This window comes from Pelecanus crispus, chromosome 8 (assembly GCF_030463565.1).
Source record: "Pelecanus crispus isolate bPelCri1 chromosome 8, bPelCri1.pri, whole genome shotgun sequence".
NCBI lineage: Eukaryota > Metazoa > Chordata > Aves > Pelecaniformes > Pelecanidae > Pelecanus > Pelecanus crispus.
The window spans coordinates 30,518,647-30,545,892 of record NC_134650.1 but is presented as its reverse complement, the minus strand read 5'-3'; the positions used below and the strand labels follow the sequence as shown (position 1 = coordinate 30,545,892).

The following is a 27,246-nucleotide window of genomic DNA, read 5'->3' as shown; positions in this document are numbered from 1 at the left end:
CTCATGTCCTGGAAAACGTCTCGGGTTAGCCAAATCATCTTTTCTTGGCATTTCTTTTTCCCCCCTGAAGCTTTCATTGTTGTTAGCTTTGAAATGTTAGTAGTACAAAAGCAAACGGGCAGAGTCAATAAATCTCTTTTACAGTCTGCTTTACTCACCTTGTAATTCACATGTACCTGCTCTAGGACTGACCTCTCCTTCAGGCTTATTTTGGGGAGTCTCCTCTCTGCTCAGCACGGCCTTTGCAATAGGAGCTCTCGCTGTGTCTTTCCAATGTGTTGCTGCTTACCCTTTGAAACCTGCCATCGCCTGATTCACTGCCACTTACTGGGACGGCCATTTGAAAGTTTTGACTCAAACAAAAGCAATTCAAATCAGAAGTGAATCTTTGTTATTTCGTGGCCTTGTTTTGAAATTGTATTTTTAACAGGCTAGAACTTTTCAAATCTATTTGGAGAACTGAATGTCATTGTTTCTACTTAGCTGTGCGGAGCGTTTGTGCAACTGCCTCTAGCAGTGTTTTGGTTTTATTTAATGGTCATTTATGATGAGTAACGAGTGATGCGTTTGCTCATGAAGATTTCACGCTTTGTACGGTTTTAAGTGACCAATTCGTGTAATAATTCTGCAGTAACATCCGGGCTGGCGCTCATGGGTGACGAGCGACGCCCCCACGCCCCCCAGCTCCGCACTGCCACGGAAGCACGGCAGGCAACGGACGGGGCGAGGGCCGGGCGGAAAACAGGCCTTGCCCCGTCGGGCGCGCCCCGCCCGCTCCTGGCCGTCTTCCCGCCGCCTCCCGCCGCTTCACGGGGCGGCCGCAGGGGGCGCGGGGCCGCCGGCCCGTGGCGCGTGCGCGGCGAGGACGCGAGCGCGCGGCGCTCCCTCCCGCCGCGTTCCGGGCGCCGGGGCGGGCGGCGCCGCCGCGGGGCACGGCGGGAGGGGAAGTCTGTGGCGTCGCCCAGGGCGCGGTGCGCCTGCGCACAGCGAGGGCGCGGACTGGCCGGGAGTTCGCCCGCCGCCCAATGAGAGGCGGCGGCGCGGCGGAGGGCGGGGGCGGGGCCCGGCGCCGGGGTGTTTGGATTCGAATGCGCGTCGCGACCCTGAGGGGCGGCGGCGCAAGCGCAGTGTGCGGCAGGGCGGCGCTGCCCCCTAGCGCCGGGGCGCGGGATGCCGGGCGAGGAGGAGGACGACGCCGAGTCGGGGGCCGGGGGGGGCGCCGCCGCCGCCGCCCCCTCCCCGCCGGCCGAGGAGGGAGACACCCGGCAGCGCTACGAGGAGCTTTGCAGCAGCCTCAACATGGACGAGCGCGCCCGCTCCGAGGCCTGGCTCAGCTACCAGAGCATGAAGCGCAACTACACCCTGGAGGTGAGGGGCGACGGGGCTGGGGGGCCGCGCTGAGGCGGCGGGGTGGGGAGGGGGGGGGGGCAGCGGCGGCGCGGAGGCGACCGGCCGCGCTGAGGCGAGCGGCCCCGGGCGGGCAGCCCGGCGGGAGGGAAAGGGTTAAACGGGGGGGAGGGAAGGGGACGGCCCTGGACGCGCGACGGCCTCTCCCTCACAGCGCCCGGCGCTGAGGCGCCGCCCGGGCGTTAGCTCGCAGCCGAGCGAGGGCACGTTCCGCCCCGCTCCGCCCCGCCCACGCAGCGCGGCCTCGGCCCGGCCCGGCCCGGCCCGGCCCGGCCCGGCAGCCCTCGACCCGCTCGGGGGTCGCGCCTCGGCCGCGGGAAGCGCCGCTGAGGGACATTCCCGGCCCTGCCCCGCGCCGTGGTCGCGGCCTCGGCCCTCACGCCCGCCGGGGGAGCGGCACTGCCGCGGGCTCGGCCCGCCGCCGCGCACGGAGGGCGCCCGCTGCCGGGGGTGCGCGGGCCAGCGGTGCTCTCCAGCTCCGAAATCGGAGAAAAATCATAACCCCGGGTCATAGCGGTGCAAAGGCGTGAAAAATAGAAGTAATTGTATCGCTGTAGTCTTTCTACTTGCAGCTGTTCGGCTGACAAATGTAATAGTTATCTCGGTGAACGTTTATCGGTAGCTGCTCAATTGCCCACGTAGATGCTTTCGGAGCAATTATAATAAATTGGGTTTTGCCTGAGCATGGCACAAAACTTCGTGGACGCTTAAAAGGCGTTGCAGGTTTTGTAACATCATGCTTTAAAACGGTAACATAAAGCGACGCGCCCGCTTTGCTTGGGAGATGCCTTTTACCGGGTTGCTTTTCAGAAATAAAGGTGGCGTTTACGATGAAAGCACGTCTGGCTAAAGGTGGCGTTTACGATGAAAGCACATCTGGCCAGAGTTATTCGGAATTCTTTAGAGCTTCCCTTTCCAGGCAGCCCTCAGTGCAGAGCTGAAGGCGGCTTCGCACACGTGGAACGCGGTCAGTCCCGCGGTGCCCGGAGCTGTGTGCGTCTGCCGGGGGAAGGAGCTGTTTCTGTCTGGAAGCGCTTCTGTCACACACGCTGCTTGCAACCACCAGAAACGGGCTGAGGAGCTCAGAAAGAAAACTTGCGTTTTCCCCAACGGTGTGTGCTCATCTGGCCCCGTCATACCACGTAGCCCAAGAAACGCACAGCGTCGAATTCAAGTGTTCTGCGCCTCTTTTTTTACTGTTTTGTTCCCCCATTAAAATGTTGGTTTTTTAATCGAGGAGAGAGAGTAAGATTTAAAAGGTTTTCGTTGGAATTAGCTTCTGTCTTTAGGTGTCAGATTGATTAATTGTTCTGTTGTGTAATACGGAGAAAAATGGAAACTATGTTTTTCCGTTCCCGATGTCTTTCAGGGCAGGAGAACGTTCTGATAGCAAGGAACTGGAGCCTTTATATTTTTTTTTTGTAACGCCGAGGCAGTAACACGATGTTATTATAGAAGAGTAACGCTAAAAACATATTGTTAAACTTTAGGCCAAGTGTGAAATTCATAAAGGTGACTAGTAACTATGTAACTTTAGTTTTGCCACAGCTTGGTGTTAAGTATCTGTTTAACACCTGTTTTTCTTGTAGTTAAAAACACAAAGTAGCTTAGCAGAACTTTGAAACAACGAATCAACTTTGTTGCTGGTTGATCTTCCTGAGTTTAGGGGACAGTTCTATGCTTTTTCTTGATGTTGGGTGCATGTTTTTCTTTTCAATGAAGTCTTTTAGATGCCTGATGTTTTAATTTACAGGGAAATGATCTGCATTGGCTAGCGTGTGCCTTGTACGTGGCTTGCAGAAAAGCAGTTCCAACTGTGAGCAGAGGGACAGCTGAGGGAAATTACGTATCCTTAACCAGAATTCTGCGCTGTTCAGAACAAAGGTAACTTTTCTGTTTGCTAATTTTTAAACACTTACAAAATCTCAAAGACTGCTTATCAGCTTGTGAAATTTAGAAACTGAGAACAAAGGCTAAACGTCTTTCTTGTTTCCTGCTTTTAAAGATAGAATTTATATCATCAGAATCTTTGTGTTATAGCTCATTGCCACAGAAGTAGGACAGTTCCGTTTGGTCGTACTGTGTTGTAAAAACACTGGTTTTCAAAATCAGAGATTGCCTTCCCTCTCTCAAAGGAGAAAGAAACCAGTCCCTGAAGAATAGTCCATTTTTGAAGAGTGTGCAAAGTGTGAACTTCTCAGATGAGAAACCATTTTTATTTGGCTGTGAAAATATTCACACAATTTATCTTCTTTTTTTTTGTAAGAAGATTTCACTTTTCACATGTTCTTGCTTTATGAAAGTAAAGCAATGTCAGAATCTGATAAACACATTTGTATCAAAAGTTTATGTCCATAAAGTAATGAAGAAAAAATTCCTGAAACAACTGACTTTATTTATTAACAATCTGATTGTTTTGTAACAATTTAGATGGGGGGGGGGGGGAGGGGGGGAGAATGTTTTTATGCACTTTTTCTCCCCATCTCTTTTACTGTTGGAGCATTGCTATTGGTTTAAACAATACAAAAGTGTTCTTTCAAAAACTTTATTTTTTCCCAAATCGCAAATTCAGGGAATTGAATGTGGATAAATAGTTTCTGTGATCTGGGCTATCAAAGACTAATAACATTAAAAATGTAGGTGTTGATAATGGAGTGAAAAATAAACAAAAGCCAAATTTATGAAGGGAAATTTACTGAAACTTAGATTTTTTTTTTCATACTTTGTAGAATCTTCTTAGCATTGTAGAACTCAGAATTTCTTTTAAGTTAATACATTATTCAGAAAAATGAAGGAAATCTAATTTTAGAGTAATCTGACTGTTGGAGCTGATTGTGTCTTTGCAAGGAAAAGCCGAGAACCGTGAATATATAGTTAACATTGTCATCAACTGAGGATATGAAAGTGTTTTGCAAGCTGAGCTCATCCTTGTTTATGGGTGAAGGACTGGCTCCAAGTACATTGTTATGTTTGCAATACCACCATTTTATCAGTAGTTTGGGAAGTAGAAATTGTGCTTTTGTTGTAAATAAATAAAATGTATAGTATATTATGGGGTGGACACCCAACAACAACAACAAAAAAAACAACAACAAAAACTCCTTTCATATCTAACCTGTTTGGTGTTTTCAGCTTGATAGAATTTTTTAACAAGATGAAAAAATGGGAAGACATGGCAAACCTACCTTCTCAATTCAGAGAACGGACTGAGAGATTAGAGAGAAACTTTACAGTTTCTGCAGTAATTTTTAAGAAGTATGAGCCCATTTTTCAGGACATTTTCAGATATCCTCAAGAAGATCAACCTCGTCAACAGAGAGGAAGAAAACAGAGGTACGTTACTGTTGTTTCCAGACTGATTTTAGAGTATTACTATTACAAAAATGAAGTTACTCAGTTGTTTTAGTTGTGGTTTTGACTGTATATTCATAGTAGTTCTTTATAATATCGGAGTTGGTCTGTCTGTCCTTGCTCGCAGTAATTTTTGAATCTTTTTTTCAGTTTGTCAGATCTGGCAGGGTGCAGGAAATCCCAAAGCTGTTAAGTTTCTATGATTTGGGAGGCAGGGGAAAGGGGAGAGATTAAAATCAGCCTGTAGGCATGAGAAATATTAGTATTTCTAAGATGGGAAAGGCTGGAAGATTTGATCATGGTATGATCAGTATAGCCTCAATAGCTTATAGAACAACTTAGCCTGTTTCACTGCCTAGTAATTCCCACAGTTTTCTTCATCGACACAGACCTTCTGGATATTTTACTTTATAGTAGAAGTTTTATTTCTTTGTTACTGTTCATATGAGGAGTGCTGTGAAAATTATGTGCTGGCCGCCTTTGCTGGTTATTCTGATCTCGACAAGATTTTGTCTGTTTGTGCCAGCACTTAACATGGCTTGTGATTTCTCATGGTAGTAGTACAGATTCATTTATTCCCATTCATTATTTCTTTCATCTTTGCTACTGTGAAGTGCCATTGTTTGATTGCTTTTGTGCTTTGTTTGGGGTTTTTAAAATTATTTTATTTTACTTTTTCTAATATTTACAGGCTATTTTTTAGTTGGACTTTTTTTCTTTTTTTTTTTTTTTCACCTTGATGTTCTTGTGACCATAACTTAGTGACATTTGTAACCCAATATATTTGAATCTATAATAAAAGACAGGATTGTGCCTAAATGTTTTTGGTGGAGAATGCAAAAGGTGAGTAAATTGGAACTGAACTATAGATGGAGTAGAATTATGTATTAAGATGAATATTTGCATATGATGCTGAAATTAAAATGTACTCTCTATATAATTCTATGATTAGAAGAGTAAACCCTGCTAGTTGTTTAGCTTGGATGGTAAGGTGTAAAGTAATTTTGAAGATTAAGTTGGGAGATGATACTAATTTTTGTGTGAAACATACGTTAATTTTGACATTTAAAACCATTCCTTGTGTAACCTGATGGAGGATGAGCTGCAATATATGAAATAGCACTTCCAGGGATACGTTATACAGAAACAAGGAATGACGTTGTGGAGTTACAAAAATGGGTGCTAGGGGAGGGTTTTTTGGTTTTGGTTTTTTAATACTTAAGCATCATGTCAGGACTTTTTATCTGTTTGTTTTGGAAAAAAAAAATTTGGATGGTTTGATTACTCTGTCAAGATTTTTCTGTTGCCAAGAACACAAACCAAACTTACTAGCCAGAAATGTGAAAGCAGGAAGGAGACTGGGGAAAACTGTCCGGTATGGTGTATGTGGCAGTATTAAGGAAAAACAAATCCTTAATAGCTGCAAAGCTTTTGATTTAAAAAGGGGCCACATGAATGAGTTATATTTTATTTGAAAGCATTTTAAACAAAGCCTGGCAGAGGAACTTGGTTCTAATAAACACTTAATATATTTCAAAATTCTGTATACTATATAAAATCCTATACAAAGTGCTTTGCATTAGTACATAGATGACGCTCTTTTGAATACACAGTTCTGAAAATCTTGCCTGTGCCGTGTATGTTAATATTGACATGCTGTGTAATGCGTTCCTCCAAGGACGTGTATACATGCTTATATAACTCAGGATGCTTATAAAGAAGGAATTTCGGCTCTGGCTCTCAAACTTATTTCAATTGACTATATGTACCATTTCTTGTACGAAGAAGCAGAAATAACATTTTCTGTAGTTTTTTAATTCAGATATTTACCTGTTTGGAACTAAGATCACAATTTTGCCTTAAAGGAAAACATTTAGGCCAGCCATGTTTAATGTTAAATTTACAGTAATTTTCTGCTCAAGTGTTGGCCTATTTCTAATGGAATCTGCTGCGTTGGACTGCCATAGTGACATTTGAATCATTACATGCAGACTGAGACTGGGCTTCCACTTGTGCCCGGACTAAACCAGTGTGCAGCTTGCTTTGTTACCTTTTATCAGGTTTTTGTGGGAATGGTTTAAGATTTTGGCCACGCTATAGTAAAGCTTCATTTTCTTTTAGAATGATTGAATATTGTATGATGTTCTATCAGTCCTAATTCATTGAGCTTATTGGGTGTCTTCTTGCTGTATTTTTCCCCAAAAGACGACAACCGTGCACTGTGACTGAAGTTTTCCAGTTTTGTTGGGTGCTGTTTGTTCATGCAAAAGGTAAGATATTTGAAAGGAATTAAATACTGCAAACCTGGTTTTGTTCGTCATTATGTTATATCAATCCTTAAACACCAAATAAGTGCAGGCATTTCTGAATTCAGAAATACCTTTGGAGAAGGGGCCACCTCAGAACAGCCTGAAGGAATGTATTCTGTCTTAATTTCCCCAGCTGTACGTTTTACCACATTTCTATGGTAAGCTCTATGTCCAAATAGTTTGGTAGCTTTTATGTGGAATATTTTTACAAAGTTTCCAGTATTGTGGAGATTTATGCTGTAATTCCAAGGGAAAAAGTAGCTTAGAATTTTAGCGAATTCATGTTTAGATGTTGTTGTAATTAACATAAGGTGTATATGTATATTTACTAGGAGCAAAGAATATTTAAATTCCTCCTGAGTTTCCAGCAGCACTGAAAATATTTAATGAATTTTTTCCTACAACCTAGTAAAAATTTATCAAAGAACTCCAGGCATGAATATGCTCACGCTAGTATCACAGATAGCAGTCTAATTCTTTTGATAGCCTTTTTGGCCCCCTACCTTTTTAAAAAATGAGCACACAGCAGCTGTATCAAATAACCATATGCATTACTAAATAGGTCTGCATATGCCTGTCTTGCAAGGGTGATTTCCTCTTGCATTTTGGACATAGCAGTATATATACAAACAGCTGACTGTCTTGAAAACTCAGATTCCTTTGGAACATGTAAGAGGATCCTCTGTTAATAGGCTTCTGTAGAAATAATGCAATGAACAGACAATATATTGTAATGTATGTATAATGTTTATCATAAGAGCAGCCTTAAAGCTAATAATAGTAGAGGAGTTCAGCAGTTTTTCTTGATAATGACTGATGGGAGAAAAAGCCACAGCAGTGAACAGGATTAAATCCTTATTTTAGGCTTAAGTTGTTCGGTCGTATCACATATAGTCTAAAGTCCTTCCTCATCAAACCTGTGTCTTAAAGACTTTCTGCATAACTAGCACTTTATTCAAGTACTGCTTGGATGAGTGTTCACTGGGAATTCTGTGTAAGTAAGATAGGGTTTTGAGGAAAATAAAGATTTACACTGAAAGAACATCTTTGTAGATTCAGGTCCATTGATAAATTCCAGAGACTTTTGTATTTTTTCATAAGATAACTTCTAGTAGAAGAAAACTGATAGTTTAATTTCTACAAGGAAAGGGATAAAAGGAATTTTGTTTTGGTTTTGGGGTGGGTGGGGTGGGGTGGTTTTTTTCCAGTTTAAAAGAGAATCAGTGTTAAGATTCCTGCAGTGTGCTGTATTTCCTTAATTGGCTGCTTTTGAGGATAGGACAGAGTAGGCTGTCACAATATTGAACTATCTGGCACTAATTTTGTTCAGTACAGATTAGCCTTTCTTTCTACACTGTACCACATTGCAGAGGGTTGCCAGCAGCTCCCTTTTGGAAGAGTTACTGGCAATATTGCTGGACCCTCACCATCACATCTTTGTACAAAGATCAAGAAGGGTGTGGTATTGTACGAGTGCTGTACTGAACGCTGTAACTTAAGTAGAAGACGCCTTTTTCCAATGTGCTGCAAATTTCACTTAATTGGGGAAATCTTTCCTAAACAAGTATGTTGCTTGTAACCCTGAAACACAGTATGATTTTCATCTTCTTTATTTTTTTTTTCAGTCCAGAAGAGTGCTCTCAAGTAGTATAAAATACCTATTCATATTCCACTGAGTCCAGAGAAGAGTTAGTACTGTACTTTATTTCCAGTCAGTCAGGACTTTACTTCTTTAGCACAGTTAGGCAGCTGAGAGAGTAAGTAGGTCAGTCTGAAAAAAATCACAGGTTTTTCTTTTTCCTTCTATAAAATCCCCACTTCTATGGGTAGAATGGACAGTAGACAAGGTGCAAAGGGGCTTTATGAATCTTCCTATTGCTAAATTATTGGTTGATATATATGAGTAACTACATCATCAATTAACTACATGTTAATTAGCAAGAAGTTTCAGGCATACAAATTAACTTTGTAGAGAATACCATGTTGATAACATAGCCAATTAAATTTTACAACAAAAAGGAAAATTTACAGTAATTATAAACTGCAAAGTTAGTAAGTGACTAGTGGTAAATTTATTAAAGTGTGGCAGCACAAAAATGGAAACTAAGCGTTGACCATTTATGGCATTAAATATTCACGTTAAGTTTTCTTCGCTGTGTTTTGAGGGTTGGCAGTAATCCTTATCATGGCAACCGCACATCAGTGGCAAGTTCAGGCTTGTTTCTGTGATATTTCTGCAAGCCTGAAGATCATTGCATTCAGTTTCACAAATGCAGAAAGTACAGGTCTCGTTTCTACCTTTGGTATACACCGCAAAGTAAGAGAGTTATTGCATGCTATTTGTAAGAATTTATCTTTAAACTCTGTCTTGATGTTTTTTTCTTTCTTTAAAATGGAAATGAAAAAATATATCTCTGCTGCACCAAGATAACTTCTTTTTATTATTTGGTACTAGGTTGTGAAAGGGAGTAGTAAGCTATTGTTTGAAATGTCATTGGCAAGTCATTTGTATGAAACTACTGGCACTGTAAAATTACATTTATTTTTGACTGTGCTGACAGTAACGATTGCCATGCTAGACTTCATGGTTATGAAAGTGAACCTATGTTGAGAGGTACTTCTTTAAGATTTTTATTGATTAACATTTTGTTATTGTATTTAGGACTTTCGTTGCTTTGCTGTGAACCTTTAATGATTTGGAAATAACTGATAAATGTGTACAGTTAATTCGAATTTCTTGTAGCCTTTGTTATTTTAAATAGTTCCAATTATCTGCATTGAAATTATTTTTCTTTTAATAAACATGGAATCAGAAAATTTAATATAAATTTGAACAAACTGGTACATTACTGGTAGAAAAGTATACATTTTGATGTGTTCTAAGTGAGTTTATTACTATATGATAGATTTCTTCAAGGATTTAAATCTTCATTGTGGGCTCAGATAGGTGGTTTGGAGCTTACCTTAAAAAAAAAAAAAAAAAAAGTAGAAGAGTTATGAGTATTGAAAGAGTGATAGAAAATCATGCTGTGTATATAAATTAATGGAATTATGATTTATGGTATTAATTAATGGTATAGTTTATTTTACAAGACTGTTTTTAGCTATGGTCATTCGTCTAAAGGAATATCATAAACCTAAAGTTCAATAAAGAGTAATGAATCTGAATATAATCTTTGTGAAAGGTGATAAGAGTGGAGAGGTTACAAGGATTCTTTTCTACATGATGATGATAAATAAAAAATACTTTAGAGGATATGAAATAAAGCTACCGTGTAAACCAGATCAGAGGTGAACCTTTTAACTCTCTTGTAAAGCACAAGAGACATAAAAGTTACATTTATTGCTGTTTATAATGAGTATGCCCCCAACAAAATTTTGGTGAAGAAAAATAATCATTCGTTCTGGAGAACAAGGGGGAATTGAAGGAGGGGGCAGTGCTTGCTTTTTCTAGGACATCTGAACACTTGGGTCTAGCCTAGCAAAAGCTGAAGTTCTTTGCAATGCTTTCCAGCAATGCAAAATTGGGGAAAAGGAAAGTCTCAGTCGGAACCCGTTCTTCCCCCTTCTACCCCTTTAGAACAAGATTCTGCTTCAGGCAGATGGAGTAAGAATCTGCTGAAGGACGTAAGACTGCCAGACAGTGGGGCTTGTGTTGCCAGAGTTATGGTAACAAGTTTTTCTTCCTTGAGGCAGCTTGCATTCATGCAGCGTTCATGCTGCTTCAAGTTATTTATGCACTGGTTAATCAGATTACTGTGAATGAGTGAGTCTGCAATATCACGTTATCAACATTTTGGTAAGGTTTGTTTTCAGAACAGCACAATAAATTTGAGTTCCTACACAATTGCTGCTGTTCCTGAAAACATATTTTACTATTATATTTGCTATATTTTATTAAGTGTGTGTCTGTTTTACTACCTGCATTTCTATCCGGATATTTATAGTCACCAAAGTCTGTGTTTCCAAGACTGCATTATTGATTGTAATACAAATATCAACAGTTTCTTGGTTAGAAGAATTTTAAATCTATGCTAATTAATGTCTTATGTCTTTCTAATATTGAAGGTAATTTTCCTATGATCAGTGACGACTTGGTCAATTCCTACCATCTCTTGTTATGTGCTTTGGATCTAGTATATGGAAATGCTCTCCAGTGTCCTAACCGTAAAGAACTTCTGAATCCTAATTTTAAAGGTATGTTGAAAAAAACTATCTATCTTTATCCAAAGTCTGCAAGAACTTCTAAGGCTACCGAAATTAGTATGAATCTATGTGGCAGAGAATAAATTGAATAATATCAATTTGAAATATGTGGGAATTAATATTTTCTATATTTGGCTACACAGATTTCTATCAGTGTAATATGTAATAACAAAACTACTGAATTTTGTCAACAATAATTGAATTTACTATGGAAATACCATTGAAGGAAGTTCCAAAGTAAAAAAATTCAGTTAATGACATTTTAATGTCAGTGAAAGAGTGCATAATGATGCAGTCATTATTGGACACAGTCAGACTGGAGAGTTCCCATGAGGCAGCACTCTGGAAAGATCCAGTGCTCAAACATGAGAGTGGCAACTTGATTGTTTCTCTCTCATTTCTGGATTGCTGCTGTTCTCTTTCTGAAGAGAATGGAAATGTAGGTTGACTTGATAACCACAAATGCAAATGAATGGTGAGAAGTTTCCACTGAATTTCTGATGTAATTCTTTCCAGACTTATAATTCATTTTTAGTGTTGTGCAGTATTCACATTTACTTTGTAGCAGTTTGGATGTGAACTGGGACCATTCTCTCAAATCTATTTGAATAAATATTATAGTTCACAAGTGCTTGATCAATTTTCTATTGCAACTTATATTTTTAATTTTTATCACTCAATATCTATTTTTTTTTAATTTCTGACTCAGGATTGACTTTTGATACATTATGAAATTGAGTGGGCATTATATAATTAATAATTCTTTCAAGGGAACTAATTACTTTACCATTTTAATTTCACACCAGTTAGACTACACGGTGTAGAATTTAAGTTTAATAAGAAAACAGGATATGGATTTGCAAAATTAAATAATATAGTATTCTTAATTGTAGGTCTACCTGAAGACTTTCATAGTAAGGATTATAAAGTATCACCTGATCCTCCCTGCATCATTGAAAAACTGTGTTCATTACATTATGGATTAGTTTTAGAAGCTAAAGGCATAAAGGAACATTTTTGGAAGCCATATATTCGGAAACTTTTTGACAAAAAGGTTGGTTGGTAAATTTGTAATGTAGAAAAATTTCTCCTTACTCATTATCTTCAAAACCTTTTTCTGAAATGTCCATCCTTTGTTCTTAACTGTCTTACAGCTTTTAAAAGGAAAAGATGAAAATCTGACTGGATTTCTAGATCCTGGGAACTTTGGAGATAGCTTGTGAGTAGCTGTATTTGTGGTTTGGTTTGCATTACTATCCCTCGGTAATACAATTGCCGGTATTGCATTATTACCTGTATCTTAACAGTAACACTAGCTAGTTGACTGCGTATTAGTGTTTATACATTACATTGCATTTCATTTCCTTTCCTTGGAGGTGGTATGGTCTGAGGCATATTTGAAAGAGGAATGATTCTTCAGGACGGTGTTGCTTGATGTCTCCTTTTATTTTGTTTCTGTTTCCTCGAATTTTTTTGTGTATAACTCGGAGTGTAAGCACAAAAAGATGTGGGAGCACATTGAATGAGTGGGAAGTGGGAGGGAAAAATTGGGTTTGGTGGTATTTTTTTCTTTATAGACCTAGGGATGCTTAGGAGTAGGACTTACTTTCTTTTAAACTGTATGAAAATAGTAAGTGTAGTTATGATGATGTGATGCTGGGTAAGTTTTGAGGAGTGTCCAGCCAAATACAAGTTCTCAGTATGTTATTATGTTCTTCCTGCAGCTATACTAAATGGCAAGCCATCAGATATAATAGAAAAAGAATGTCCTTGCCACTGTCCTGTTTAAGATACTGTAGATTCTAAAGGAGCTCCAATGCTTAAGTCAGTGTTAAGAGAAGTTCTGAAGTAGACTTCCAACAGGCCAGAACTGTGCTCATTCAGTAAGCAGGTGAAGAAAGCGTTGTCTAAATAAAGGGGGTTTTCTATCTGTCTCTTCCTTTCTGCTATAGCAAAGCCATCAACAAGGCCTACGAGGAGTATGTTTTGTCAGTAGGAAATCTCGATGAGCGAATATTTCTTGGGGAGGATGCAGATGAAGAAATTGGAACTCTCACGAGGTGCTTAAATACAACTTCAGGAATGGAAACGGCTGAAAGAGTGCAAGTGAAGCATAATTTGCAGCAGCACTTTGACAGGGTGAGTATGGCATGGTCTGTGTTGCTGGTTTTATATGGAGAATGAGTTGAGTTATTCTGTGTCTGATGAAGAGAAGCAGCTACTAAAAAATTACCACCTGTATTGTTTAAGGTGATCTGGGGGTGTGCACAGCATAACCAAGATAGATTTTGTAATTGGTTAGATATATTGTTTACTTCTGGGGTTTTTGGACAGAATTTCTCCATGCATTTGGGTTTTCTTTGATTAAATCCAGTATAGAGAATGTTTAGGTAATTAGCTAAAGAAGTATCTTTAGGTAAATCTTTAGGTGAAGATTTGCAAGCACAACAGAACAGGCAATTCCCTTTGGTTATTTGGCAGGTGCTGAATTGTCCTGCAGCTCTTGGGGCCCTCTGGACCTGTCTGCTCAGTGCTTTGCTCTATACATTTTTTTGTTTCCTTTTAACCGATATGCTTCAGGTGTTAATATTACATCTGTTTACTGTTTTAGTTAAATCACTAGGGAACGGTTTTCACCTCGCTTGCATACCAGCATGATACAGAGATATGTCTTTATATATGACTAATAAAATAGCATAAAATGTGGTCTTTGAGAGGCTAAAGAACACTACATGTTTCAGAACAATAAAGTGAAGACCTATGAAATTATCAGGGCCTTTGTGTGACTAGAGTACCAACAGGCACTGGCTTTGAATGGGGACATATATACCTAAGATTACAGAATATCAAAATGTTCCTGAAGATATCTCAAAGGAGGAAGGATACAAGGCAAATAAAGGAGGATATAAGCTGTATTAGCACAATTAGAATACAGAGAGCAAAAGGGTGAAACAGTCTAAATCACTGAAATAGTTACGTGATCTTTTTCCAGAGAGTGAGTTACTGGCTGTCAACATTCTTGAGAGAAAAGATGAAAATAACCTTATCTGTGCAAAATCAGCGCAAGCAGTTAGTTCTTTGCTTCTGATCTATTTAAAGAAATTGTCAACCACTGTTTTGCTGGCATGGTAGTGGATGCATGACTTTTGTAGGTTTCTGTAGTGATGAAAGAGTGTGGCCTGCAAGACAGCAGCTTGCAGCTGCAATGCTTGTGCTGTTGCATGCTCCAGGGAGTCCCGGGCAGGGCTGGGGGAACCACCTTTCCTGGCAGGGTATGGAGACAGAAATAAAACACACATGGGGGGGGGTGGGAATGGGAGGGGGAGTATGGGGAGCTGGACTTCATGGTGAAAAGACTGCAAAATGTAATGTATTCACTAAAATAAGGAAAACATTTCTTGGTTAAGTAATTGTGTGCTTAGATAATGAGAAGATGTGTCATTTTTGCTGTACATTAATTGAAGGAACATCATTCATGTTAAATTATTTTGCTATGATGGATTGACCTGATGCAAATGAATTAAAATGCTAATCATTACATACAGGAGGACTTTTCATGTAAGAGTTACACTTGCTGAAAGGAAACCCTGGCTCAGTACACTCTTCCTATGAGCCACAGCTACCTTTGGAACTCAAGAGATAGGAGGGGACTGCTGGGGGTTTTTTTGGGTTCTGTGGATTTTTTTTTTAGATTGGCCTAGTTGTTTCAGACTTTGCTCCCAGTATCTGCATTTCAGTGTGAGGTCACATCCTCTCTGTTTATACAGTACTATTTGATACAAACACCCAAGTGACACAGATAAATCTTTCATTTCTGACTGTTATCTGAGACATGAACTAGTTTGGGCTGTTTGATTCCTCATCTTTTTTTTCCAGGCATGTATCATAACACAGGGTAAGAAAGCATTCTACAGACGCTTTGAGGTTATGACCTGTATCTAAGTTTTTACAATAATGTACCATTATATGCTTTTTCTTTTGTCTTTTTAGTCCAAATCACTTAGGATTACAACCCCACTTACTGGCCGCAAATATATTAAAGAGAGCAACCCGTATGTGACACCTGTTTCTATAGCAACATACAGTTTGAGCCGCCTTCATACGATGCTGGCAGGACTGAAAAATGCCCCCAGTGAAAATCTGGAGCAAATACTCAGGTAAGTTTGACGTTCAGCTAACCAAATAATTCTTTTTTTTAAATAGTTTTAATAACAAATGTTAATGCTACACAGTGTAATTTAAAGTGTGAGTCTTGAAAGGTTCTGGAGTAAAATAGGACTGAGAGAGACATTTAAATTTCAAAAGACTTTGCTCTGTTTATTTAGACACCTTTGTCCTTAAGAGATCAATGGCTATAAGAACATACAACATTTAAACCCAGTGGTTCGGAGCTTCTCTAACAGTAAACTGCTCGTACAAAATTTTCAAGACTTTTCTTCTTCCTACTTGGCAAATCTCACTACCTAGCAAATCGCTCTATGCTATAGGAGATTCAAAATAAAATTCATTTATTCTCCATGTAGACAAACTGTTGCCTCGGGTACAATATATTTTTTAAACAATTTTTATATCACATGGAAAATGCTGTTTATCCCTGAACATGAAAAGATGTGCAGATTTACTACAATATAAACAATAATAATAATATGCTGTGGACATTTTACAGTACATATACGGGTGAGTTTGTTTTGCTATCCAAGACACTTAGTGTTTCATGCTTTAATCATATGATAAAAATAGTTGTAGGTTTTTTGGGTTGGTTTTTTTTTTTTGGGGGGGGGGGGTGGGGTGGGGTGGTGGTGGTGGTGGTGTGTGTTGGTCTTAGTAGGAACAGTATGTTGAAAATCTTTAGTTTTTATTTGCAGGGCATGTTCCAGAGATCCTTCTCAATCTATTGCAAACAGAGTAAAAGAAATGTATGAAGCATACTGCCAGAGCATGCAGTCTGAAGGAGAGTTCAGTAATTTTTCCAAAGGTGGGAAAATTTTTACTTATACAGATAATAATTAAAAAGCCTGTAAACAAACACATTTATCTCTTGTAAGTAACTTACAGTTTTACTTACAAGTTATGCTTTAGCACAAGAGTCTTTTCTGTTACTTTTGTCTTTTCCTGGTATTCTTAAGGCATGGCAAATTTCAACCCTGCATACAATTTTATAATCAGCCTTAGCTTAACTCACTGGAATTTGGTGATACTTTCAGTTCTACAGAAGTGAAACGAAAAGGACTCTTAAGGGTACCGCTTTTCTCTCAAGAATAGTGATGGCACAGATTTCTGCGACAGTAATGAAAAATCTGCCTAACTGTAGTCTTTAGAAGTCCTACAGTAATTTTAGCTCACATACAAGGATGGGTTAGTACATATATTATTAAAATGCTGCCAGTATAAACACAAAGTATTATTTGTCAAGATTTGTGAAGCACGTGAAGATGGATTGAAAATTAGGAAAGACGCTCTTGACCTTCTTGTTAATAGGGCCTTACTTTGTATTTGTTCCCATCAACATAGTTGCTTAATTGTTTTCTGTTGCACAGTGCAAATTGGATCCATATAGGCATACTTTTCAAACAATGCATTTTCTGAACTTGAAATATGTATACTATATGATAACAATTTAAAGGCTGTTCTTATATATGGTGTTTCCATCAAAATCTGTGTTCAGTAGTAAGTTATTCTGCCCTGCATTCACAAGTCCGTGCAGCACAGGAGAGGGATTCCTAAGTTAACTTTAACTGATTTAGTCCTGAAAGTATTGTAGCCACAGCAGCACAGAAATCCATGCAAGCTACTAAACTGTTGTATCTCTATAGCTTAAGATAAAGAATATAATATTTTTATTGCATTTCACAATATTGTTTCCATTTAAAATTCCTGCAGATGTTGCTAGTAAGCATTTTCGTCGTGCTGAGGTGCTATACTACAAGGTCTTGGAGTCGGTCATTGAGCAAGAGAGGAGGAGACTGGGAGATGCTGACTTATCTGTAAGGAAAACTAATCAAATTGTACCTCATGTTTAAAGCTGGATCTACAAAAAAGGAACACAATTGCAGAGCAGAATAGACAGCTAAATAAAATGAGGGTAAATCTCTGAAAAGTAGCCTGTAAGTACACCCGAATGGAAGAAAAAGTGTACAAGAAATCATTTGTGCTTGCAAACACAAAGGTATATAAAATTTTTAATGAGTAAAGATGGCTCATTTTGGATTCTCTTCTGTCTCTTACAAAAAAAGATCTCTTTTTATAAGCTTGATAATCTTGCTGTTGAGGCAGGACATAAAGCATTTTACTGTTTTATAGTTACACTGCAAATTAAGTACTAAAATTTGCAACTCTCTTGCAGGCAATACTGGAACAAGATGTGTTTCATAGATCTCTGCTGGCATGTTGCCTTGAGATAATTACCTTTACATATAAGCCACCTGGAAACTTCCCATTCATCACTGAAATATTTGACATTCCAGTTTATCATTTTTATAAGGTAAAGTGTTTGATAGCTAGAAATGCTTATCAAGTCATGATGTCCTTACCTGGATGTTAACTTACACATTAACCCTTCATTCTCAGCTTTGCCCCTTTTTGTATTGGAAAAAAATATTACCCAAGTGCCTGTCATTCTGGGGTGTGCCTTGGGCATTTAAAAATTGAAATACTGTTAGCAGTTTAACACAGGAGCAGCATCCAAGTATTGATACAGTAATTAATGGGTTAGGATTTTATCATGAGCTAGCATTGCAGCTATTCTGCAACAGTGCTCGACATGTTTGTTTGTTGAGAAAGATACAAATGTCTGTCTTCTGATAAAACTGCAAGACAACATATGATCGAGTCATAGTAATGCAGCCTTAATATTTCTAATGGTCTCTTCTTCCTTGAAAATCAGGAATTGGATCTTTCTGTAAGAAGAAATATATGAAGCAAGTACATTATGTTGATCATAACTATCTACCTTACAGGTGATTGAAGTTTTCATTAGAGCAGAGGATGGCCTTTGTCGGGAAGTAGTAAAACACCTTAATCATATTGAAGAACAGATCTTGGAAAGTATGGCATGGAAACAGGAATCCATACTGTGGGACAGAATCAGAGATAATGAAAACACAGTTCCTAGTTGTGAAGAGGTGAGCACTTCTTTCAATGTTTCATGTAGTTTTCCTAATCAGACAGGATGGTAGAGAGGGGATGTTAGACCCTGAAGGAGAGGCTTTACATGTCCAAATTTCAGTTTCAAAAATTCCAAATTTCAAGCTAATTAGTACAGAGAAAACAGTACCTGTAGCATGCTCTGGTCTGTTCATGGACAGCTCTAGAGACATCCAAAATGGAGAAGCAGGGAAGGTTTGGACCAGTCACTTACACTTTAGAAGATTACTAGACAAGAAGAAATGTGGTAAAAAGTACAGACTTGTAATTGTAGTCACAGAAAGATTATTAGAGTACTGTATCTTCTAGAGTAGTACAATCACTACAAAGTTTTAGTTAAGCTTATGGTAAGTTTTTCAGTGGTGGTGTTTTATTTTTTTCGATATGGTTTTGCTGTTCAAAATCTGTAGCACAAAAGCTTTTAAAAATTTGTTATGTAGTCAATCTGTGATACAGACCCTCTAATAAAACTATAAATATTTTAGGTAATGCCACCTCACTATTTTGAAAGATCTGCTGGGAACAGCGTTGTAGGTTCACCATTGACACCGAGACGAATAAATGAGGTTCGCGCTGAAACCGGAGGACTAGGAAAAGGTGAGACTTTTTTCAGCATAACATACTTACACTTCTTAGACCATGGCTTTAATTTTTAAATCTAAGTGGTATACAGCAAGGAAGCTGCTTTAATGTCAATGTACAGTTAATTGCAAACACACTTGTAAATGGTATTTCTACTGCAACTCACGCAGTTAGGTCAGATGTCTAAGACCAATGCAGTCATCATTTCAGTGTGAACAAAATACTCTTCTGATAGGGTGTTTTCAGGATGTTATGTATATGAACACGAGATACACATAAGTGTATACACATATATAAATATATATATGTTAAATAATTTTTATACACACACAGTACTTATGTTCTAATTGGTAGCCCTTGAACAGTTTGCTTTATTGTCATACCAGAACAGAAGCTCCACTATATATTTAGTTATGTGAAATCTCAAACTTTTTCTCTGCAAAAATAAAACATAACACATTACCTTAGCAAATTATTAAATGCAGCATTATTTGAGATTAAGTCATCTTAAAAGCAGTCTGTAAGCCACAAGTGTGGACATAAGGAATTTTTAAAAATGTTTCTGAAGAGCTTTGCATGACATGTTTTAGTTCTCATTAGATTTGTCATGTATTTGTATAATAAGGGATTATACAAGAGTTACACACATGTGGTTTTTTTAATCCACAGGCCTTTCATCCTCTCCAACTACCCTGTATGACAGATACAGTTCTCCCACAGCCAATCCTACAAGGAGAAGACTGTTTGTTGATAACGATAACACCTCTGACAGTGGAACTCCAGTAAGAGTTTCCCAACAGCCCGTGGTAAATACGGTGCCTGTGCAGAACATGAATCCCGAAGCCATGCCAGTAACTCCAGTGCCCGGCCAGACACTGGTTACAGTGGCAACTGCCACTGTAACAGCCAATAATGGGCAAACTGTTACAATACCAGTACAAGGTGAGAAAAAAAGCTACTGTTGAATTATTCAGGCTTGTTCCCATGAGACTATTAGTACACAGTAAGGGGGAGAGGGGGGGAACAGTACGCCAGCAGAGAAAAAAGTATGTTTAAGGATTTATAATTGGGAAGAATTGTATGACTAGATAAGCAGAATTTAGAGACAGAACGTGTACAGCATGAGGATGTTCTGACTGCCAACATCCATTTTATAAAAAGTAGTTATTTCAGTAAGCCTTCCTTCCTGACTAGCACAGGATGCAAGTTGCATTAGTATTAAAAACTTAGTTCGATTTCATTATCTTCTTGTCGTCTTATAGTGAAAAGTCCAAAGTATTTTGATGAAACAATTTCATATATAATATACTAAATATGTAGTTATAGTTATAAGCAACTAAGAAAAGAATTACTGAATTCTTAAAAAAGCAAACCCTAACAAAACCACAACCAACCACAAACACCATCCCCCCCGCTGCCCCCAACTTGCTCTTATTTCAGACTCTTCTTCTTAAATTACAGGTATTGCCAATGAAAATGGAGGAATAACTTTCTTCCCAGTCCAAGTAAATGTAGGTACCCAGCCTCAAGCTGTCTCTGGTCCCATTCAGCCTCTCAGTGCCCAGACTCTTGCTGGTACCCTGAACACTCAGATGACCGGGGCAGCGCTGCAGTTACCAGGCCAGTTAACTGTTCAGCAGATCTCTCCCGGAGAGCAAAGACAAACCCAGCAATTTACCACTGCCGCTTCCATCAGGCCTCGGAAGATGGGCTCACTCTCACTCTTCTTTAGAAAGGTACTTTTCAGTCTAATTTGTGCTTTGCTGAATTTGTGTTTTGGTCTGTCTTCAGTGATTTTTAAAATACATACTTCTTATTATTACTAATAAGAGAATATTCAGTTTCAAAGTTAACTATAGCCTTTGTCCGTTCCTGGACATACCTGAAGAGTAGTCTTCCTATGCAGGCAACTTCTCGCTAGCAAAGGAGTAGACTGCCACCACAAGCTGTGAAGTAGGTTATGTGCTTGGCTAGCAGGTACTTAAAGGTGTCTATTTTCTTTAAGGGTCTTTAAAAGAACAAAATTCACCTTTGAGACATTCCAGTTTATTCAACAGAGTGGTTTCTGTAGGCCTGCACTGAGGATAATTCACGTTTTCTTAGCATCAATACCAGTACTGGGAATGTCTACGTCTTGTGAGCAAAAAAGTTAAATTTAGTTATTCTTCTTTTGGCTTATCATTTGCACAAGTTCTACAGGGTGTGCAACTCTGAACTACCCTTTAGCTGGATAAGCAGTATTGCTATGGCCCTAACCACAGTCTCCATTTCAACAGGTGTATCATTTAGCTAGCGTTCGTCTGCGAGATCTCTGTGTCAAACTCGATATATCTGATGAGCTGCGGAAAAAGATCTGGACATGTTTTGAGTATTCCTTGGTGCACTGCCCTGAAATCATGATGGATAGACATTTGGATCAGCTCCTTATGTGTGCTATCTATGTAATGGCTAAGGTAAGGTGAATAAAGAAAACCAAACAAACAACTTCTTTAAGACTTAATAGTCCAAAGATTACGATTCCTCAAAAAAACCCTGAAACCAAGCAACCACCATACACAACCACCCCCAAACAAACAAAAAACCCCACAGAAAAACTATTAACCTTTTCTGTTCGTCTACTCTTAGGTTACTAAGGAAGATAGATCATTTCAGAACATTATGCGCTGCTATCGGACGCAACCACAAGCCAAGAGTCATGTAAGCACAATTAGTATTAAACAATGCGGTATCTGGTTTATTCAATGCCTGAGTTCTGTTTTAGGAATGGATTGCTTTTTGAAGTAACATTTAGTACTAAATGAATGCAGTCTGTGAGCCATTCTCCTCAAAAGACAGCAGTCATATCCAAAATCCTGCACTACTGAAAGCTTTTTATGCTAAACTATACCTAAAGTAGGAAATATTTTTACTTAAAACCTAAGGAGGCAGCGCCTATTGGATAATACTCCTCCTAGGAGGCTGTATTTCCCCTGTAAGAAGCAATCTGATACCACAATGCAGTTTCTAAAAAGCAGATATATCATGCAGACTATTGTTTCCTGACTACGTAACTGCACATCTGATCATCCTTCCTTTGTTACGCTCCTCTTTTTCCCTGCAGGTATATCGGAGTGTCCTGATAAAAGGCAGGAGACGACGACGCTCTGGCAGCAGCGATAGCAGTAGCCAGCAGAACTCGCCTACAGACAGAAGTAAAGAGAGAAACAAAGAAAGAAGTGAGTGATTGCAAATTCCAGATGTTTGTTTCTAATTCCATTTCCAAAACAGTGTGCATAAAGTAAGAGTTGGATTTTGTGTCGCCCCACCCTAAACAGTTCCTCCTTTGGTAAACTTGGGCACAATTAAGAATATTGATAACATTTAAGAGCTGCTATAACTCAAGCTTCATATTACACCCACTTTGACAGTTTTGAACCTATCACCACATGAGCTTACCTTAAGAGTTCACCACAATGGCTGGCCTGAACCCTTTGAGTTCAGTTTGTACACCAAAGAACATGTCTTTGTAGAATGAAAGGAAATTGGTGCTAGCCCACAGTTACTCTTTTACTTACCACAATCATGGAGCTGCAGTGGTTTCTTTCACAGCAGCTGGCTGTCTTCAGAGACAGGAACAAACCAGCCACCCACAGCATCTATTTTAGTCTATCTGACATCTCTGAAGATTCTTTCCTTGATATTTGAACTCACATATTTTCCTTGAATTAACTTGTGTCAAGGAAAGCAAGTAAGTGATGCTATATATTCCTACCACCAGTTTTCAAGACACTTAATAGGTGTCGGTGTAAACTGTAGGTATTAATGTTTTCTGTCACAGGGAGGTGGCAGGGAGGGGAGGAAAAATTATATACATTTTGCAACTTCCCACATTAAACCAGCAGGAAGTATTACGAAGCCAAGTATTTCTACTACTAGCTGAAAAAGACTGCCATTCCTTATTTGAAATTGTGCCAGCTGGCAACAAGAAAGAGCTACTGTTAAAAGTATAGCACAGATGCCTGAAAAATGGAGTTTTAGCTCTGCTTATATTGTGATGAAACTCAGCTTACACAGAAAAGCCACTTGCAGTTTAGCCAGTAAAAAGTTAGAAATCAAATGTGTTTCTGTACACGTACTCAGCAGCTTGTTGGTCTTTAACAACGTACTGCTTTTTGTAAGGAAAGATGCTAAGGGAACAAAATTAGCATCGCCGATATTGACACCAGATTCATGGGCACTACACTGCAATTTAAACATCAGGAACGCAGTTCTGGTATGCAGCTGAATGTCTGGGATTAAAGTGGTTGCAGTGCATTGAACAGCTGAGGCTGAATAAAGGCGATTGCTCCCACCTTTACAGCTAGCAGAGACTCCAGCCCAGTAATGCGCTCCAGCAGCACCCTGCCCGTCCCGCAGCCCAGCAGCGCTCCCCCTACTCCAACCCGCCTGACAGGTGCCAACAGTGACACCGAGGAGGAGGAGCGAGGGGACCTTATACAATTCTACAACAACATCTACATCGAGCAGATTAAAGAATTTGCCCTGAAGTATACTTCAAATGCAGTAAGTTAAATTCTGTGCTTTTCATTAGTAAATAGATCTTTTTTTACCGTACGTGCAGTAAAGTACTCTCAGCTAACCTTGCTGTAAGCAAATGCAAGGGATCGTATTTTTTTATGACAATAATGTCACTCCAAGGACATCTCTGCTGCTGAAATACTAAGCGCTTTCGATGCCTGTTTGCTGTTTCCTCCTGTATGAAATACACGGCACCGAGCAATGTCACCCACCAGCCTCAGATAGGGTTATAAAAGTAAATTAAAAAAACAAACTAATCCGGCCTAATAACACAACAAAACCTGCATCTATTCTAAACATGTATGGTATGACATCAGTGGAAAGAGACTAAACTGTGTTTAAGGTGACAAACTTAGAAAAGCCTTACTGTAGTAAGACCTGAGATCAGATACCAGCTATTGAGTGATTTTCATTTTCTCTTGAGCAGACCGATTCTCCTCCGCTCTCACCCTACCCGTTTGTAAGGATTGGCTCCCCTCGCAGAATACAGCTGTCCCAGAATCACCCAGTGTACATCTCGCCACACAAAAATGAGTCTACCCTCTCTCCTCGAGAGAAAATATTCTATTACTTCAGCAGCAGCCCATCTAAGGTGAGACTAAAGGGGTTTAATTTGCTTTTATAAAACCTTAATTCTACCTTCTCTTTTTGGGAGTGAAGTTAGAGAAGACTGTGCAACACATCTTTCTGTTTACATTGTTTAACATGTACTTTCCCACCTAATGCTCTTCAGACTGTCAGTTCAGGTATCTAAGAAGTTGTAAAGCGATTAGGTGTCCAAGCTACTCGTGTACTTTTAAGAGTTACTCATTGTACTGGTACCCCGAAAGACTCGGGAGGCACAGCAATGGTACCCTTTGCTTTCAGGTAACAGCTGGGTTACTTAGTATGGAGACTGCTGAAAGAGCAGAACATTAAGTACAATCACATGCTCTTACCAACATAGTGGGGGGGGGGGGGGGAACCCAACCAACAAGTGGCTCTTAACATGAGAAGACTTACCAAGGGAACATGTAATAGGCCGAATCCTGTCATCTCTGGTCACCAAGAATGAAGTAGAAATCTTCCCCGAGAAGCATCTTCATTCCAGGAATTGTTGCAGCTATGGTGTAAGGTAACAGTCATAGCACTGATGGAAGGCCTTTCAGCTCTATGTGCGTTGGAAACAAGCAGCTTGCTTGACTCTGAGTAAGAGCCTAGCACGCAGTAATGGCAAGACCAGTACAGACCGGTCACAGGGAGCACTTTGTGCAGTACAGATCTGCAGAAATAAAGCATATCTAATCCCACTGTAAGGCAATTAACGGAAGGTCACTTTATATTTTGGGAGTCACAATAATGAGACAACTGTACCTTTTTTTTTTCCCCTCCTCTCTCCAGAGGCTAAAGGAAATTAACAGCATGGTTAGAACCGGAGAAACTCCAACAAAGAAGAGAGGCATTCTCTTAGAGGATGGTACTGAAGCACCAGCTAAGCGTATCTGTCAGGAGAATCACACTGCTCTGTTAAGACGACTACAAGACGTAGCGAACGACAGAGGGTCTCACTGAGCCCGCGCTCCAGCACAGGTATTCCCTCTCTGCTGCTCCACTGGGCCGGCTGCTTAGCACATCGCATGGGTTCACCAGGCCTTTGTGCAAGGCTCTTCAGCCAGGCTGTCCTCCTGCCACCTCGCTGCCCTGGTTGGGACCCGGCTCCTGCCAGCCTGCGCCGAGCCTTCGTACTCCTCGGGAAGGGGCAGGAGCAGAGTCTCCCACAACGCCAGGACAGGGAGGATACGCTTCAAACCCTGCGACCCAACCTCACCCCATGGTTAAGCTAATTGTAAGGCAAGCGATCCATCTCCGGGCTCTGGCTTCGGAAAGCAGCTGAAGAGCTTTTTGGTGCTTGGAGAACGCATCCGTAACACAGCTTTCTACCTTGCAACAGGTATTTAAATCTGTTTGCTCTAACCAGGCCACTCACGCTGCTTTTATTCAGTGCTTTACCATTGTCATCTCTGGACTAGAAAGTTACGCATGCATCAGACACGGGAGCGCTGCGCCCAGATAACCCCATTCAATGGCGTCTTGGTTTTTACAGTAACGACCTCCGCAAATATAATGACTTACAAGTAAGAATCTAGCAACGTCCAGTTCTGCCTGGAAAGGGAAGACGGGAATAATCTTTTTAAGCCCTGAAGGAAGCTGTCTGAGCGGATCCTTTCCAAATGCAGGCTGTTTTGTGTGCCCCTGAAAACCATCATGTTGTCTTGCTTTAATTTTTGGGCACCTTGTTGTATAAAGGTAGATAATTTTGTTTATGCGTTGTTTTTAGCTGTGCAATGTTTTAAAGTGAACTCATGTTCAAAAGGTGGCACTTTTGATAGGGCTGTGAAGCGTCATTTTTAAGGCAGATTAGTTTTGCTGTATATTTGCAATGGCACTTTCTAAATGTGAATATTTTTTTCAAAGGCTGACTTCAGATGTCTTTCTGTATTGAGGCAATTTGACTTTTGTATTTATTTTCAAATTGACATCCCACAGCTCCCCTCTTCAGCAAATGGCATTAAGAATTCGTTTTAACTTGATGTATATGCAGTGATGAATGCAGGAAGCTAGGGATGTTTGCTTTTCTCAAGGAATTTTATATGCTCGTAATGTTTCTTCAGATCGCTTTTCTTGAGAGTCAGGAACTGGCCACCTCACTTACTCAGTAGAAGGACGGTGGTGTCCACCTCTTAAAGCATATACTTAGCTTTTTCGTTTGTTTTTAAAGGACAGGGTTTGGGGGGGGTTGTTTCGGGGGTTTTTTTTTTTTTTTAATGGACTAAATCAGGCTGCCTGGGAGAAATCTCTCCCCTGCTAACAGGATACAAAAGTGGTGCATATATTAGACTTACTAGTTGTTTGCATTTAAAACAGCTGCAAAATACCAGACTTAGTAGGAAGGCATTTAAACATGCTAACAGCCAGTACAGTACACCGATTTACTCCTTTTCAATGACGTAACTGAGGACAGTGGTAGCGTTAATGTAAAATGTAGCACGCTCGGGTTCTAGAAGTTTTTATAAGGAAGCAAAAGTTTAAAGCTCCGTGTTTTCAGTCATTCCTGCTCCTCTGAATAACAGGAAAATTTAGGACTTAATTCCACTGTAAATTCAATCAAAGTAAAATAAAAACATCTTTCATGCTTACCTGCATAACAAAAAGGCTGAAGCCAAGAAATTGTGTAATGTTCCTGTAAAAATATTTATGAAATTGTCAGACAATTCTTGTTACCCTGTACTATTTACGTTACTTTGTATGAAAATATTGCAAGTGTATTTTTCAATAAAGAATTTATAAGCTCACAATTTTATGTTCTTGTACAAAAAAAAAAGCACCGTATGTGCAAAGCCAAAAAATAGTCCGTAACTCAAACGCTAGGTTTGACTGGTTAGTGCAAAAAGGAAGTCTCAAAATGATCACATAGCTGGGGTCTACAAGGCAGGTGATGCACTTGAGGTTGCAAGAACTTCAGTCAAACATTGCAATTAAAAAAAAGTAATAGTCACCCTTACCAGTCACACAACAAGGAAAAGGATTTATTCTTGCCACAGCGTAGTCATCGTGTTTGCTCTAAAGGCGCTTCCTCCTGTTGCTCTGCCAGAACTTGGCAGAAGGGAGCTGCAGCAGCAGCGCCAAGGCCTGCCTCCCCCCCTGCCCAGGC

The 27,246-nt window shown here is 39.8% G+C and overlaps 1 protein-coding gene across 3 annotated transcripts; it reads left to right on the top strand.

Moving 5' to 3' along the window:
* Positions 1-1,170: 1,170 nt before the first annotated feature.
* On the top strand, positions 1,171-27,231 carry RBL2 (RB transcriptional corepressor like 2). 3 transcript variants are annotated; one of them, XM_075715870.1, is made up of 22 exons: positions 1,171-1,368; positions 3,161-3,291; positions 4,540-4,740; positions 6,964-7,028; positions 11,136-11,264; positions 12,167-12,327; positions 12,428-12,492; positions 13,226-13,412; positions 15,264-15,430; positions 16,139-16,248; positions 17,154-17,257; positions 17,617-17,754; positions 18,230-18,394; positions 18,902-19,013; positions 19,668-19,940; positions 20,460-20,734; positions 21,275-21,451; positions 21,624-21,695; positions 22,099-22,213; positions 23,338-23,540; positions 23,983-24,147; positions 24,936-27,231. In XM_075715870.1, the coding sequence occupies exons 1-22, from the start codon at positions 1,171-1,173 to the stop codon at positions 25,104-25,106; spliced, it is 3,384 nt and encodes a 1,127-aa protein (XP_075571985.1). In that variant the 3' UTR covers positions 25,107-27,231. The 3 variants fall into 3 exon arrangements, with proteins under 3 accessions (XP_075571985.1, XP_075571986.1, XP_075571987.1); XM_075715871.1 differs by having other exon boundaries at positions 1,264-1,368; positions 23,980-24,147; XM_075715872.1 differs by lacking the exons at positions 1,171-1,368; positions 3,161-3,291; positions 4,540-4,740; positions 6,964-7,028 and adding an exon at positions 7,055-7,225 and having other exon boundaries at positions 23,980-24,147.
* Positions 27,232-27,246: the final 15 nt, after the last annotated feature.

What these genes read in the sequence shown, in the direction of transcription:
- RBL2 (XM_075715870.1), top strand. Translation starts at nt 1,171, where the DNA reads ATGCCGGGCGAGGAGGAGGACGACGCCGAGTCGGGGGCCGGGGGGGGC. An exon ending in CTATCTATGTAATGGCTAAG is followed by an intron (nt 21,452 to 21,623) that starts GTAAGGTGAATA and finishes GTCTACTCTTAG; the next exon opens with GTTACTAAGGAAGATAGATC. An exon ending in TGAAGTATACTTCAAATGCA is followed by an intron (nt 23,541 to 23,982) that starts GTAAGTTAAATT and finishes TCTCTTGAGCAG; the next exon opens with ACCGATTCTCCTCCGCTCTC.